Source organism: Pyxicephalus adspersus, chromosome 12, assembly GCF_032062135.1.
Source record: "Pyxicephalus adspersus chromosome 12, UCB_Pads_2.0, whole genome shotgun sequence".
NCBI classification, from domain to species: domain Eukaryota; kingdom Metazoa; phylum Chordata; class Amphibia; order Anura; family Pyxicephalidae; genus Pyxicephalus; species Pyxicephalus adspersus.
The window spans coordinates 30,378,873-30,394,130 of NC_092869.1; the positions used below are offsets into that span (position 1 = coordinate 30,378,873).

General features: G+C 39.4%; 1 protein-coding gene across 1 annotated transcript in view; it reads right to left on the minus strand.

Moving 5' to 3' along the window:
* The window catches only part of TMEM260 (transmembrane protein 260), a gene marked incomplete in the record, with an annotated part of 40,982 nt that extends 26,012 nt beyond the window's left edge, over nt 1-14,970 (minus strand). Inside the window, 4 exon segments of the mRNA XM_072427949.1 lie at nt 5,362-5,513; nt 6,919-6,950; nt 12,157-12,386; nt 14,876-14,970. Of these exon segments, the coding sequence (XP_072284050.1) occupies nt 5,362-5,513; nt 6,919-6,950; nt 12,157-12,307 (335 nt within the window).
* Between the last annotated feature and the right edge of the window lie 288 nt (nt 14,971-15,258).

Below are 15,258 nucleotides of genomic sequence, written 5' to 3' on the forward strand. Positions count from 1 at the left end.
AATCAATAGGGCGCTGTTAGCACTATTACCATAGAGATGGCTTGCTCTTTACCGAGAGCTGTCTTTTGTTTGACAAGACAAATTTACCACTTGAACTGTGACGTTCCCCAAGGACATGTACTTCATCAATTATTTGTATTCTTCATACTAAAACTATTTTCATATTTAAATCTGCGGGAGGCATGGCGCTTTCAATTGTTGTCAGGCCGGACAAAGGATGCGTTGCAGACAACGGCTGCTATCTGATCAGTGTACATGCTTCGCTTCAAAGAAAAAAATGTATTCATTTTTTTTATTGCCAACTTTGCTCAGTTGAAAAAAAAAATAATAATATACATAAATGTTATCTATCTATAACCTATACATAATTCTATGTATCCAATGTTTGTTGCATTATGTTGGGTTGATTTTTTTTTTAAAAACAGAGACTAAAAATACATTTATTTTGTCAAGTGCTGCACTTACAGGTTTTTAAAGGGTACATTATAACATAGTGTTTTTAACAGCAGACATTTGTCTATGTCCTACTTTTAGCGGCATAAAGGAATTAGATATTGTTTGTATCTTGCACGATAATCCTCTCAAATACGGGTCAGACGAAGGTTAGGAGTTTGAAAAATGTCTACATCAAAGTGAAGCAAGGTTAACAAAATCCCAGGATCATGTGATGGAGATTGTTTGCTTTTTGTACGGGTTACAGGTTCAAATAAGAAACAAAAAAGCTAATTCGTGTTATTTTTAAGACGATGTTAGTGACTGTAAACAACAATATCAATTCCATTATTCTTGCTTCTAAATATAATATTTAGTCACTAGTTACATTTTTCAAGTTTTATCTAATGGTGCTGATACAGGCAAATTATCACCGGATAAAGGTCATTTTAGATGCTCTCCACCAATCCTGTATATGGGACATAAACACCTTTGGAGGTCAATATCTGAATACTAAATAGTCAGGATAGAAGATGATTACATCTATTCACAAAGTGTGATAATTACACCGATCTAACTGTAATATTTGTGCAGGTATGGAGTCACTCCTATAGCATGGAGTTTAGGTTATTCATTCCTAGCCAATGGAGAAGACTGGCTTATTGCAGAAATCTCCAGACCCAAAAGAAGATACCCATGACATCAATAAAGAATTTGAGGTGGAGTACAGACCATGAATTGCTAAAGGAGTGCACTTTAAGAAATAAGTCTGCTATAACATACAAGTATACAGACTGCAGACCCTTAGTGATGCCTCATCGGAATGCCAACTAGGAGATAAAAAATGTATACCTTTCTCAATAGGTTCAGTGAGTACTTCAATAGATTACTACATATTTTTATACCATATTTGAATTTAAATGTTTGGATGAAGGCAGAAATAGTGATGCTTAGGAGATTTGATCTATGGGGATTCCTTTAAACTTTTGATACCTTTTTGATACCCTTTATAATAAATGTTTGAAAACACACCAGTGACACTGTAACATCAAATTCCTAATAAATAGTTTTCCCCACAAACTTCATACAGTAACCATTTTATTAAAACTGCTAATATTAATTGGAAAGTGAATATTGAGAGGTCATGTACTGGACCAATAGGCTCCAGCTCTAGTCTCTTAAGACTTCACATTAAACTTTACATTGAAAATTTGACTACAATGGTGGTCATCCAAAATGTAAAACCAAACCAAACCTTGGACCAATTTTATCGCCAACTAGAAATTTGGCTTTATGACCCTAGATGTGCCCTCATTTTAATCAACCTGGAAGGACTTTCTTTGGACAATAGGTTGTTTGTGCCTGGAAGAGGACTGCTGACCAGATTTTCTACCTGTAGATGGACTTTTTACAAATATCAAAAAATCGGAAACCAGGACTCTTCATATTTTCTTGTTTTTCTACTCTTTCTAATATCTCATCCTTTGTAACCTTTGCATTTTGTACTTACCTTTAGAAAGAAAGCAAACGCTACTCATCTACCATTATTAGTGCACGGAATATTCACCTTAAGGAGTCACTGCGTGATATAAATATTATTAACTGGCTTAACTCTCCAGAATATTTAGTAAAGGATGGCACAAAAAGAGAAAACAGCTGCTTCATAAAATAATATACTGGTATCTATTTTTCTCTCTTTCCATCAGACATAATTCTTAAGAAGAAAGATATCCAAGGTATTCCCTCCCAGCTCAGCTTAGTTTTCACACAGCTGGGTCTCTAAAGAGACAGCAGGGACACAAGTGTGATTACATGGACCTCCGTCTTTTCCTAAAATATTTTGTGGATTTTTTCTTCACAGATTCACTAAAAGAGCTTTCATTGATGCAGGGGGTGATGAGAGTTAGGTGTGCTCTGTTCGGCAGGTTTTAAAGCAAACATACTTAGGAAACACTAATCGACTGCCTCTGCTAATCACCTTCTAAAAATGATAGATGTTTGGCTGCAATGCTGAGCCTCTTGGTTTTTTTATTTCATTATATCATCCACTGAGGACAACTGTTCTTTGTTCTTGTTGGGTCTCCAGCACAGGAGGTAAAAACAATCTCTCAAACAAGGAACAGAGAGCAAAAAAATTAGCAACTAATGACCCATTTACACCAGCAACAGTGGACCGTGTTGACTAAAATAGTCCCAATGTAAGGAGAAATTTTTTCATGTGCTGGCTGGGAATGTGATAATTTGTGCTCAAAAAAAATTAAAAATCAATACTTTTACACGGTGCTTTATGACACCTTGTAATGCATTGCAATAATAATAATAGAATATAATTTATATATACATATATATATATGCAATAATGAATGTTAACACATCAGTGCACATGTATACTTAATACAATGCTTTTGTTATGGTGTCAATGGGCCCATAAGGTCATGTCTGTGTTATATCCATGACTAACTAATACAAAAATTTCATAGCACGCTTACCAGTTAGCATTATAATGGAGGTTTTAGTTGCATACATTTACAAATATTCATATGAAGGCCATTGGCCCCTCTTTGATGTGTGGTCCCTAATTCTAATCTTTAAGAGCTCCATCTTGAAAAAAATATATAGCAATGAATAAATTGCAGCAAGCCTGAAGGCTTGTGCTAAACCCATGGCTAAACACATAATTGTACAGACTTTATAGGCTCTAGACCAGGGGTGCCTAACAGGTGGATCGCAATCTACCGGTAGAACGCAAAGGCAACGCGAGTAGATTGTGGAGCCCTGCCTTTTAAAATAAACTCTACCGCGCACAGGAGTTATTAAGTCCAAGTTTTTTTTTGTTGGTAGATCATTTTGACTTGGTCATTTTGAAAGTAGCTTGCAGGCCAAAAAAGTGTGGGCACCCCTGCTCTAGACAGATAACCGACGTGTCCAGTTATGTTTCATTGCAATACTTGCCATAGTCATTGGTGTAAAAACCAACAGAATAAATTAGTCAAATACAAATACAACAAAATAACAACAACAACAACAAAAAACAGGTAAGCTCATGATGTTAAACCAAATATACAACATAACAAAAGTTACCATTATATCTACAGGTTGTTTAATGTGGAATTCTACAGAGAAGAAGACTCAGATGAAAAGCATGCTCTAGGGAAAATTATATCTATGAGTTGTGCCCTAAAGTCCACTGGGATTTTGGCACCATTTAGGAACCTGTCAACTGACGACATTCTTATTTTAGTGGGTGGTCAAGTTCAGATGAAGTTTAAAACAAAAGTTCAGAAAGATCCAGTGTTCATGGGTCAAGAAACACGCACATCACAGAGACAAGAAAACTGGCAGTCGTGGCGGCTTGCAAGACTGCCTTGGCAGCCAAGCAAAAGCACCATCAAAGCTATAGTCCCAATTAGTAAGATTGGCTAATGTGGCCGCAAACTAACATATCTGTCGTGTAAAAAATGGTTCTGGTTTATTATATACAGTGAGAAATGTGCAAACATGAAACCAGATTATTATTTATTTCCTTCATACCTCCTTAATTTAATATACAATCTTACTATTAAGTACTATCCTGTTTGTAGAATGGAAACTGTAACATGGTAAAGCTGATTTTAGGTTTGAGCTTTTAAAAAAGACTCCCAGGTGATCCTGGGTTTAAGGTCCTTGTAGAGGTGCCACCTGTTATGGTATGAAATGATCTCCCAGCTGTGTAAGTGTAAGAACTCATTGCCGTATGCACTGTATATGCGTCAGGGCTGATCGATGACACTCATTACGGTGCATCTAGTTACTAAAGAACAGCTTGCATTATATGAAATCTGTTGTGGTGTGTTGGCTATTTGAATAAATGAGCTTCCTTAATGTAAACCACATCAACTCGTGGCATAAGATGCATTTAATGCACTGCAAAAGATAGGACTGTTGTAAATGGACCATGAATGTAAGCTTAAGCTACTGTGTTCTTTAAGCATTTGCTTTTTACTCTCAGGAAACAGAAAGAAACAGATGGGTGAAAATGAGCTTAAATCTGCACTAGTGAGCTGGGAATACATAAACGTAAATTGTTCTTATGTAATATTTCAAATTTACCTGACCGAGAAAAGGTAAAAATATAAGAAATGTTTATAGTATTAGTGTTTTAATTGAGTTCTGTTTTCTACATGGTGGATGGTAAAGCAAAACTATAGTTCTGCAACAGGACTGTAGTCAATAACTTGCTGCAGTGCATGGTGCACTATGGCTATTGCTTAATCTTCCAGTCTGTGACTGGGCAATAAAAAATTAAGCAGCACACTTTTGAGCTCATTTCTCTCTCTTTTTTTTACCTATCAGCACGCTCCTTGCACTGCAACACAAGTGACTGGCTTCTTGTGCCACTTCTCTCCCCTGCAGCCTGAGGATTGTTGTAAAGAGACAGCGAGAAGCAGGGGTGTAGTGGGGCAAACACAGGTGGCAACGTCGTGCCCTCACTTTTTTCAGGAATAGGCACGCGTGGCCACTCCTATTTTGAATTCTTTGGTGGTCCATGACTCTGGCCGGTTCCCCACCCCGCCGCGCTGAGGAGGGGGCAACAGGCAGAGCCGCGGACCACGTCTCCCGGAATTGCAGGCTCAGGGCAGTGGGTGGGTTGTCTCTCTGAACAATCCCATCTCTCCCATCGCAGGGACAGAAATGCGATGGAAGAGTGGCAGGTTCTGGTATCATGACGTCACTCTGGGGGAACTTTGTTCCCCTTTGAGTGACAAAAAGGCAGGGGTGTAGAGGAGCGGGCACGTTTAATGAGCCCCCTCTTCCTTTTTTTATGACTACACCCCTGGCAAGAACTTGATGGAAATTCAATACTTACACTGTTTGCACAGCTTTAATGATGCTTTTGTGAAGATGCTAACCTAACACTTAATCTTAAATTATATTGATAAAAAGCGGTACCTGAATGTTGCGCTAAACAACAGAGATGCAGCTGCTGCTCCGAACACACCACAAAGAAGATTGACACGATATGCTATGGAACCGATTGGTACCAACACCGTTGCTGCTTTGGCGAGTAGAGTAAACAGGGGGTACCCAGGGGGATGAGCAACCTGAAGAAACAAAAGCATATATAGTTTTCCATTTTGTAGATATTTTTATTGACCTCAGAACTCACAAGCAAATTTAACTAATCTAACAGCCCCCTCCCTATTGGCATGTCCTAACTCTCACTTCTCTGCTAGTATCAATTACTATTCTTCCTTCTACCCTCTTGCATAGGCTTTTACATGGAAGGGGATACTATACAATGTCACTTCTGAGTCTGCTAAGGTTGCTGACATCCAAGATGGTTGTGCTCACCAGTAGTCTCATTGCTTTTAGATGTCTTCAGAGTGTTTACAAGTAAATCACATGCTTAAAATAGGTTAACTTAGCATATAATATTGTAGGAAGCTGCTGAAATGAATGGTCTGACAGCTGGGTCTCTCTAAAGCTACATAGACACGTGCCATAATTGCCAGTGGTCCCCAACCTTTTTGAGCTTGCCGACCACTAAATCTACGGACTCCGGACCGCACATGCTTCCCCGAGTGATGTCATAATGCCAGAACCTGCCCACTCTCCCATCGCAGGTCTGAGCCTGTGATGGGAGAGTGGGTGAGTTGTGTCGAGAGACACTGTCCTGAGCCTGCCATCCGTAAGGGGAACATGGTCTGCAGCTCTGGCCGGTGTGCCCCCTACCCCAATCTGGGTCCTTCTCCTGACCCCTCTGGGGGTGCACCGGCTAGAGCTGCGGACCACCACTGGTCTCTGTGCTCTGGGGGCCCACTTATCAGACGGCCGCGGCCCACTAGGTTGGGGACCTCTGGTCTAACCTAACTGTACCGTACTTGATGAACTTCACACCAAATATTCCTAGGATTCATCAACCTCATCCACATCTTCCTCTGTATAGCTGGCTAATGTACTTGTAAGCGCACTGCTAAATCTTTCATTATTTCCATTGCATACATCAATCAAATGTTTATAATCATCATTAATAATATGACACTGTTCAATGGCCAGACTTCCATGACATATATTGTTCTTAGAATAGGAATGCCCCTCCACCAAACCAGGACCAATGAATACTAGTGAAGACCACACTGTCTCCAGATTAGTGCCACTTTAACAGACTTTGAGTCTTACCTAAAGGGATCATGACACCATAATTAAGTTTATTAAATAATAAAACTTATTAAAACTGTTAACCCGATTTAGTTCATTCTCCCAAGCTTATCCAAATTTTGGGTTGATAATAAGCCATGCAACTGTATATACAGTAAAATCTTTGCTTTATAATTTTGTTTAATTGGATTTAAAACTTAAAGTAAATTGTGGCATACTGTACTTATAAGTTGGTAAAACCGTGATTTGAAAATAAATTAATCTACTTTGCTCCATGCTTAATTAAACTTGCCTAATTCCTAAAACTGTTAATGAGAGCATTGATTAAACAATAAAATTAATACTTACTCCAAGCTCATATGCGGCTGTGATCAGTTCCCCTGTGAAAAAATAAATGTAAAACCAATAATTACCATTAGGGAGTGACCCTCCTCCAAAGTTCCCCAAATTCAAAGGCTTGCACTGGGATTTTGCATTAATTTGACTTGATAAAAATAAATCTAGCGAGATTTAGCAGCATGAAATTTTCTCAGAAATTCCTCCCACTTTCCATTTAGTTGAACACAGAAGCATTTCATAAATATACCATGTTTGCATTATTATTTCAGCGCAATGAGGCTTACAAACAGAAATTATTCCATTTATTAGAGAATGTATATATGCCTAAATACATGCATATTCTATAAAATATCTACATTCTGTGAATAAAAAAAAGAAGCAGGTTCATGCTGGACAATTCTGTAAAAATTCCAATAACCCACTGCAACCAAATAAAAAGTGCTACTAGTTACCTAAAGTTTATCTTCTGCCAGAAACAAACCTATACATTGCAGCTAACTAGCCCTTAGATGAGGGGACTGCACACCATTTCATTTTTAGACGTTTTTTCCTGATTTATTTTCACCTAGTAATGCTGCATGTAGCACGCTTCCTGTCCTATAGTGGCTACACTATTTTCTACATTGTATAAATACAATAAACCATAAATTAGGAAATAAATAATAAATAAACAACCATAAATGCTGGCAGCCATTGTGTTGTAACACAGGCTGGACTTCAAACCTGTCTGCCTTTGTTCATCTCTATTATATGTTGGGACTATTAGGCTGCAAAATGCAAAGTGAACAAAAAAAGTATTAAGCTGCAAAAGTGAACCCAGCTTCAGATATTTTTTATGTATATGTATGTGGGCTAATTAATGGGCATGTGTAACATAAGATTGTTTTTGTTAGCTCTCCGAGATCCAGGTACTTTCTCTGGCAAAGCCTTTATTTTAAAGATCAATGGATCTTTGTTCAGGCATTATCTGGTGTCGGTGTCCCCTAACTATAGGAGACAAGGAGGGTTACTTTTTTCCAGTCTTGGGGCTCAAAGGGGCATGGTGTAACATACTGAGTGCAACAATCAGGTGTATGATGTTGTGTACTCAGTGCAGAAGTTTATACAGCAGTGCCCCATTCCTGCACGCACTGTAAGCTTATAAACAGTATGTGTGTATGTGTAATATATATATATATATATATATATATATATATATATAAACACACATACACACAACTTACCTCTCTGGTGATGTCTGACTGACTGTACCTCCTCCAGTTACCCATGCACAGTTCCTACAGGCATGAGGGTTGCAATGCTGAGGGTTGACCATGTCCTCTACACATCTGTGATTCTGTGCCACTGCCATGAAGAAAAATAGGGCAGCCACAAACACCAGTTAACCACAGAGAAGTGCAGGTAGAGACAAGTGCGGAGAGGAGAGCAGAAGGAGGGAAGTTTGTGACAATGATTCTCAAGCTACAATATCAAGTCCTTGAAGGCCATCGGATTGAACAGTGTTATTCTAGACTGAGGTGCTGTCTCAGTGAGGAAACAATCCCTTAACTTCTGTTGCATGCAAGGTTTTTGGCTGTTTGGTCACTGCTGCAGCCTTTGACTTTGTGAATTGCTACACATTTACATTGTTGAAGTCTGGTCACCAGGGAAGAAGAGACTGAGGAAATATCTACTCTGGTATGTGGCAAACTAATGACATTGTATCTTTACCCTTGAAAAATGCAATAAACTGGAAATCAAGGCTGTAAAAAAGAAAAAAAAGAAAAAGCTTTTTGTATATTGTGATATGCAGGGAATTTAGCGATTGAGAATTATACTGTTGTTACTAAAAGGTCCACAGAAATAAGACAAACTCAAACCGTGGTTCAGTTGTAGGTGGTATAAATCCTAAATATGAACCTCTTGTAACTGTTTCCTTTTGGCCAGGTAAATATGTAAACAAAAGTATGTACATCTGTTTTAGAAGTGAAAATATGCCTGTTGATTGTGCCAGAAGTGTTGAGAGTGAATAACTTCCTTTACGGATTATCATAAGAAAATGTTGTTTATAGCTAGCTCTCCTGAAGGGTAAATAACAGATAAAAGAGAAAAAAATGAAGATAGAAGAAGAAAACAGAAAAAAAAGAGAAGATTGAGGTGAGGCCAGAAGACCAAGGCAAGGCAAGGCAAGGCAAGGAGAGGCGAAGAGAAGAGTGGGTCGGGAAGAACAGAAAAGAGCAGGGTGTAACAGAAAAGAGCGGGCCGGGAAGAACAGAAAAGAAACAGAAAAGAGCCGGGCAGGTAGAACAGAAAAGAGCCGGGCAGGTAGAACAGAAAAAAGCAAGAAAAAAAAAGAGTGGGGCAAGAAGAAAAGAGAGAAGAAGTTTTTATGTATCCCTGTGCAGGAGTAGATGCAAAATATACAGTTTGGTGAGTAAGAGGTGTTAGCCTAGGACAAGAAGTGACTTACTGGCAGCAAAAAAATAAGGAAAAACACCTGAAAAAGAAAAATGACAGCTGCAGCGCCCACATATTTGGACTGGTAAGCTTTATTATTTTATTTGTTCGACATACACTAGAAAAAATTTAAATAATTTGAAGTACTTGGCCACTAGAAACAACCATTGCTTTTAGTACCTGAAAGAAAAACAGTAATCATGGAAGAAATGCTTGCAATCACTTCTAGCTCCGGTCTAAAAGTAAAGGAAAAATAAAGATCACACCAAGCGAGGTTGTAACTTGCTGTCCAGACTGCGTAGTGCTGCAGGCAATAATTATCTGTCAGCCTGGGAAGTGGCTGCAGACATTTTAGACTAATGTAAGTAAACAATACACTCGCTACAATTTTCTCCAAAGACGCGTTCCAGGTGAAACCTTTCTCTCTGTGGTAATTATGCATTATTTAAATAAGCGTAATGTTAATCATTACCTCTGAAAACACCAGCGTGGTTTGCTATTCTGTCCACTGTGAATATTGACATACTGTAATATTTTTTCAGTTGCAGAGCGCTGTTGTTATACATTCACAAAGACCTCCAACACGTCAGTCACACAGTATAGCTCCGCTGCCCCTCCCAAATAAAATAATAAAAAAAAAAAAAGCTCCCTATGAATAAATCAAACAAAACAAAACGGGCATTAAATCATTTTATGGATTTTTTTTTTGTTGCCTTTAAGGAAAAAAAACCTTTTCTAGCATTATTACAGTGGGAGACAGAACAGTTTGTTCACCAGACGCAGACTTAAATATCGGAAAATAATAAAGGCTGTCTACTCTGGGCAGTTTAATCAGTCTTCAACAACACGCATGGGGATTTTTGAAGGGTTTGTCCATCCAAGAGATATTTAAAGGAAACCTGTGCAGAGATAAGTACAAAGCATGTGCCTGCTAACAACTACCTAAAAAATGCTGATTACCTGGCTGCCTTATTGATCCATTGGATTCAATGCTTAGGAGTCACTGATATTGAAATAAAGATGCTGAGTTTAGTTGAAATAAAGACATTTATGGGGGGACAGCAGCTTCATATTAGGACCTTTTCAGTTTTTGGCAAGTCTGAAATTTATGCTTCTGAAAACTGGTGCAGTGGTTTTCTGCATCGGATTATCAACACAAAGGTTTTTAGCATAAAAAACAAAGCCTATGGTACAGAACCCTCATCAGGGATTAGGCAGCTCAGATCACCCTGTTCTTCTTCCAGCAGTGATTTTGTAGCTCAACCTCTCCGGATCCCATTCCAAAACAGTGATTTAGTACTCAGCTTATCTTGCTCTTCACTCCCTGTAGTAACTCAGTAGCTTAGCTCCCAATGCCCTCTCTCCCAGCAGTGACTTAGCTTTTATTGCTCCTCACTCCCTACAATGTCTCTGTAGCTCAGCTCCCCCCTCCTAGCAGTGATTTAGCAGCCCAGCTCCTCCCTCCGAGCAGTGACTCAGTAGCTCAGCTCTCCCTGTTCCTCTCTCCGAGCAGTGACTCAGTAGCTCAGCTCTCCCTGTTCCTCTCTCCGAGCAGTCGGTATCTCAGCTCTCCCTGCTCCTCTTCCCCAGCAATGGCTCACTAACTCTGCTCTTCCTTTTATCTATGATATAGCAGCCTTCCCATTTCAAATGCAAATACAAAATATGTATTCTAGGAGAGTAGAAAAGGGTGAGCTGAGCGTCTAAGAGAATTAAACAGATTTTACCAGACAGGTTATCCTGCAGTAAATTTGGGGAAAAATTGCTTTGCAGTAATTGCAGCTACATAGGTTAGTAAAGATTAACGTTAAAGCTAACGTATTGTTTAATAACATTTTGAACACTGATACCTACCATTAATCTTATTTAAATAAAAGCTTAATTTACCCCAAAACCCACTCTCAATCTATATACACAAATGCCATCATCTAAATCTTACTATAAGGCAATGTTTATATTACTTTTGTACTGAAAACGTCTTGAGCCTCAAAAAAACAATTCTTCAACATTGCATACGGCTACCATCTCAGCACTGATATTAATATGTCAAGAAGGTATTATGACAATGTCTGGGCAACACAAGACTGATCTGGAAGGTTCTACTCTTTTACCCATGAAAATATCCCTGCCCCTGGTGTATTCTCTTCTTGTGGGTGTTTTATGAATGTGTACTCTATGGTGGTACTCTACAGTGGTGGGGAACGGTAGTCATGGCAGTAAAGCTGTTATATGTTTTGCTCTGGTATCAATCTGGTATCCACATAAATATGATAACATTTTAAATTATCTGTCCCATCATGTTTTTCATGTTTATCAGTGTTCCCCACCACTGATTCTAACAGAGAGTGTTGCTAAAAACACAAGCATCAGGTATATTGATGTATAATATGTTTAGTTTATGTGTTAAAAATATGTGTATTTTTTCTTTTAATTTAGTAATAATTTAATTGATGATAACAATGTAATCTTTTTCATGGTTGGGGGGGGGGGAAGAGGCATTACAAAGTTGGAACAAAATAAAGGGAACAGTAAAAAGTGGCTGGATACCTAGATACCTATGGCACAAAACAATAAATGTGTTGTGTGCTGTCTCGTTCATTTTTTTTGGACAACCCAGCTACAGTACCCTACCACCCAGCTGAAAAGAAATTCTGGGGAGAACACTGGCCATAGGCACAAAAGTGCGTGACAATGCCTGGGCCTACTGATAGGTTACTCAGGCAGTGCATTGTGGGAGAAGGCTGCTATATTCACAAGATATAGGTATGCATATATTCCCAGACACACACCTGTACAAAGCATTCACCATACCTGAATCTCCACCAGGCACAGAGGGGTGTAAGGTTTTCATGTACACTCCAAGCACACATGTGAACACAGCCAGGGCCCATGTGACATGTGGACTCCCATCTTGTATTCCAGGATCTTTGGTGCTTTTTCTTGAACTTTTTGGGGGCGTCATTTTCTTGGTTGTTGTGCTCTACATAGATTTGTGCTCCGCCTCTCAGCAAGAACAAGCGAAACTGGTTACCATCTTGTCACTGTAAATGGGAAACAAAACATTTTAGAAAACAAGACCAAGAGAGCCATTCACAAGCTTTTTCTATAAAACAGCCTTTCTCATTCATGTCCCAGGGAGCCCCATCTATAATTACTATATCCACAGCACACAGTATATTAGTGTGGTGGCCAGTAGGAAGAATATCTCTTACATTACTGGTCATGTCATCCGTACAGATAGCCAAAAAGATTATTGGAGTCACTTAAAACTGAACTGAGAGGTACAAATTGCACTCTGCTCAAGAAACCCTTAGCAACCTCTAGAGGAACCCTGGTGTCCACAGAACTTTAGTTGAGAAACACTGCTATAAATCCAAGGAGGAATCTAATTAGGACAATAACTGGCCCTCCAGTCAATACCAATCTACATGGTGTTAAAGTGAACCTATCATGACATTTTAACAATATTTTAAAAGGGTGGCCAACACTTTATTTTAATTTAAAAAATGCCTTTTTTAGTAGAGGAAACCTCCCCTTCTGTCTTTACCGAATGGGAAACCCGCAGCTTTCTGGTATACATATGTCACATATCCCAGGAGGCTTTGGGCTGCTCCTTCCGCACATGCCAAATCTTGGCCATATGTAAAAGAGGCTGTCCTGGAATGTAAAAAATAAGTGCCGATCACATCCATGCAGTGATGGAATGCAGTGATGTTGGCACTTTTTTTTTTTTTTTTTTTAATTTTTTTAAGAGGAAACGTCACCCGATCTCGTGCCTGCGCAGTGTGAGATCATGTGACGTACACAGAAGATTGAAGATGCCGGCAACGGCTAGTTCCTCTACGCCAGAAAAAAGGAAGAAATCCGGGACAGCGCGGGACCAATTAGAATTGGATTGCAGAGGGGTCTGCGAAGGTAAAGTAGTAGTAGCAGTGAGGGGTATTTTGTGCCCACAGATGTTAATAACAATAAGTTAAATTTTAACAATAAGTAGTATGTGTTGGCCAAGAAATGAGTGCCAATGGTTTATTGGAAATGCTCATATGTAAGGAGCGATGGCGGGGACCTGGGGTCCGTCTAGATGGAATACCAGTGAAATGAAATACAGGTCAGCTCTTTACATGGCTCCATCACTTCATCAGGTTGTAAATACTGTCAGTTTTCTCACTGCTTTGCAAAGATGATTTTTTATATTCCATCTTCCCGGTCCTGATGTAGTGGCTGCATTTCCTTTCCTTAAACACATGTTCTACAAGTACAGATACAAATATCTTTTGACAGTCCTACCGGTAATACACATCTCCTCCTACTTATATATGTTAGGGAGAAGGGGAAGTGTTTATAGTCCAAACCAGCCTAGGGTGACAACCTTTCACCTCTACAGACACACTACTGTTAAAGCGTACCTAAACTCAACATTTTTACTTTACAAGGAAGGGTAGACAACCCTTCTATATACAGTTAAAATGTTCAACACCCTTTTTAAAAAAAAAAAGTTAATTAATTAAAATTGTGCAGCACCGCCCTTTAGGTTGATCCCCCATGGACGCTCTGGCTGCTCCTTCTGCGCATGTCCTCATCTCAGGCATGTGCAAAAAGGGGCATTTTCCTCCTGGGGGAAAAATATTTCAATCTCACACATGCACAGTGAGATTGGCTCTCTTTTTTTTTCCCCCTTTCACAGCGGCTATGTCACCGGATCTCCCACCTGCACAGTGTGAGATCGGGTGACGAATAAAGAAGGCCGAAGACGGCTGCACCCGGCAAGACAAAGAGGAATCCCGGGACAACATGGGACCTGATCACCCGAAGGACCAGCGCCATTGAGGGACCTGCGGGACTAAAGGTAAGTGTCACTTTTTTATTTTCAGTTTAGTTCCACTTTAAGTGTCGTCACAAGAAATATGGTACTGGCAGGATCACAAGGTAAAAATAACTATAAAACAAGAGAGCCTTATAGCCAGATCACACGATGGTGCAATGTGCTGGAATACATGCGTGTTGTGCATTGCAATATGAAGTCCAACATGAAAGGCTGCATTGCACCTCAACCCATGCACACGTAGGGAATATTCTGCATTTTTTGCAGCACAGTACACTGTAATGCATATTGTACAATGCAGCACCTTGCACCGTAGGGATACATTGTATATCAGTGCAAGCTGCATTCCTGCAATGCATTATTGTGCAGTAACCTCCTATTGTGTGCTACCCCACCTCCTAGATTGTAAGCTCTTCAGACCAGGGTCCTCCCCTCCTCCTGTGTCACTGTCTGTATCTGTCTGTCATTGGCAACCCCTATTTATTGTACAGCACTACATAATATGTTGGCACTATATAATTACTGTATAATTATAATAACTCCTATAGCTGGTAAACTGCTCTATATCACATTTGTGGTTCTGGGATTAAATACATATTAGGATAATACATTTCTATGGGCAGCACACTTAAAGGATAACTACACTGTCCTATAATTACCCTTCAAGTCCCCCCTCCCCCTTCCCCAGCCCCTCAGTTTAATACTTACCTGTCCACCCTGCTAATAACTCATAGAAAGCAGAGAGTGGCGGAGCAGAGAGAGGCTTGGTTACAGCTGCCTGTTCCAGGATACCAAGCCTCTCTTTCACTCATTGCCATAGAAACTAATCATGGGAGGCTGGCTCAGCAGCTGCCCGGAAGTGTTTCTTCCTGAGTACCAAGCCTCACTTTCATATGCTGCCATAGAAACAGAGAATGCTATGAATCTAGAAATTGATTAATTAAATAAAATCTTAAATCTCTAGCATCCATACAGGGACTGTTACATCAGCATAGTCAGCATCGAGGGCTTTTGCAGAAAGCAAATAGAATGTCACTGAATAGAACATAGAATTATTTATAATGATTAATAATAATATTATTAGTATTATT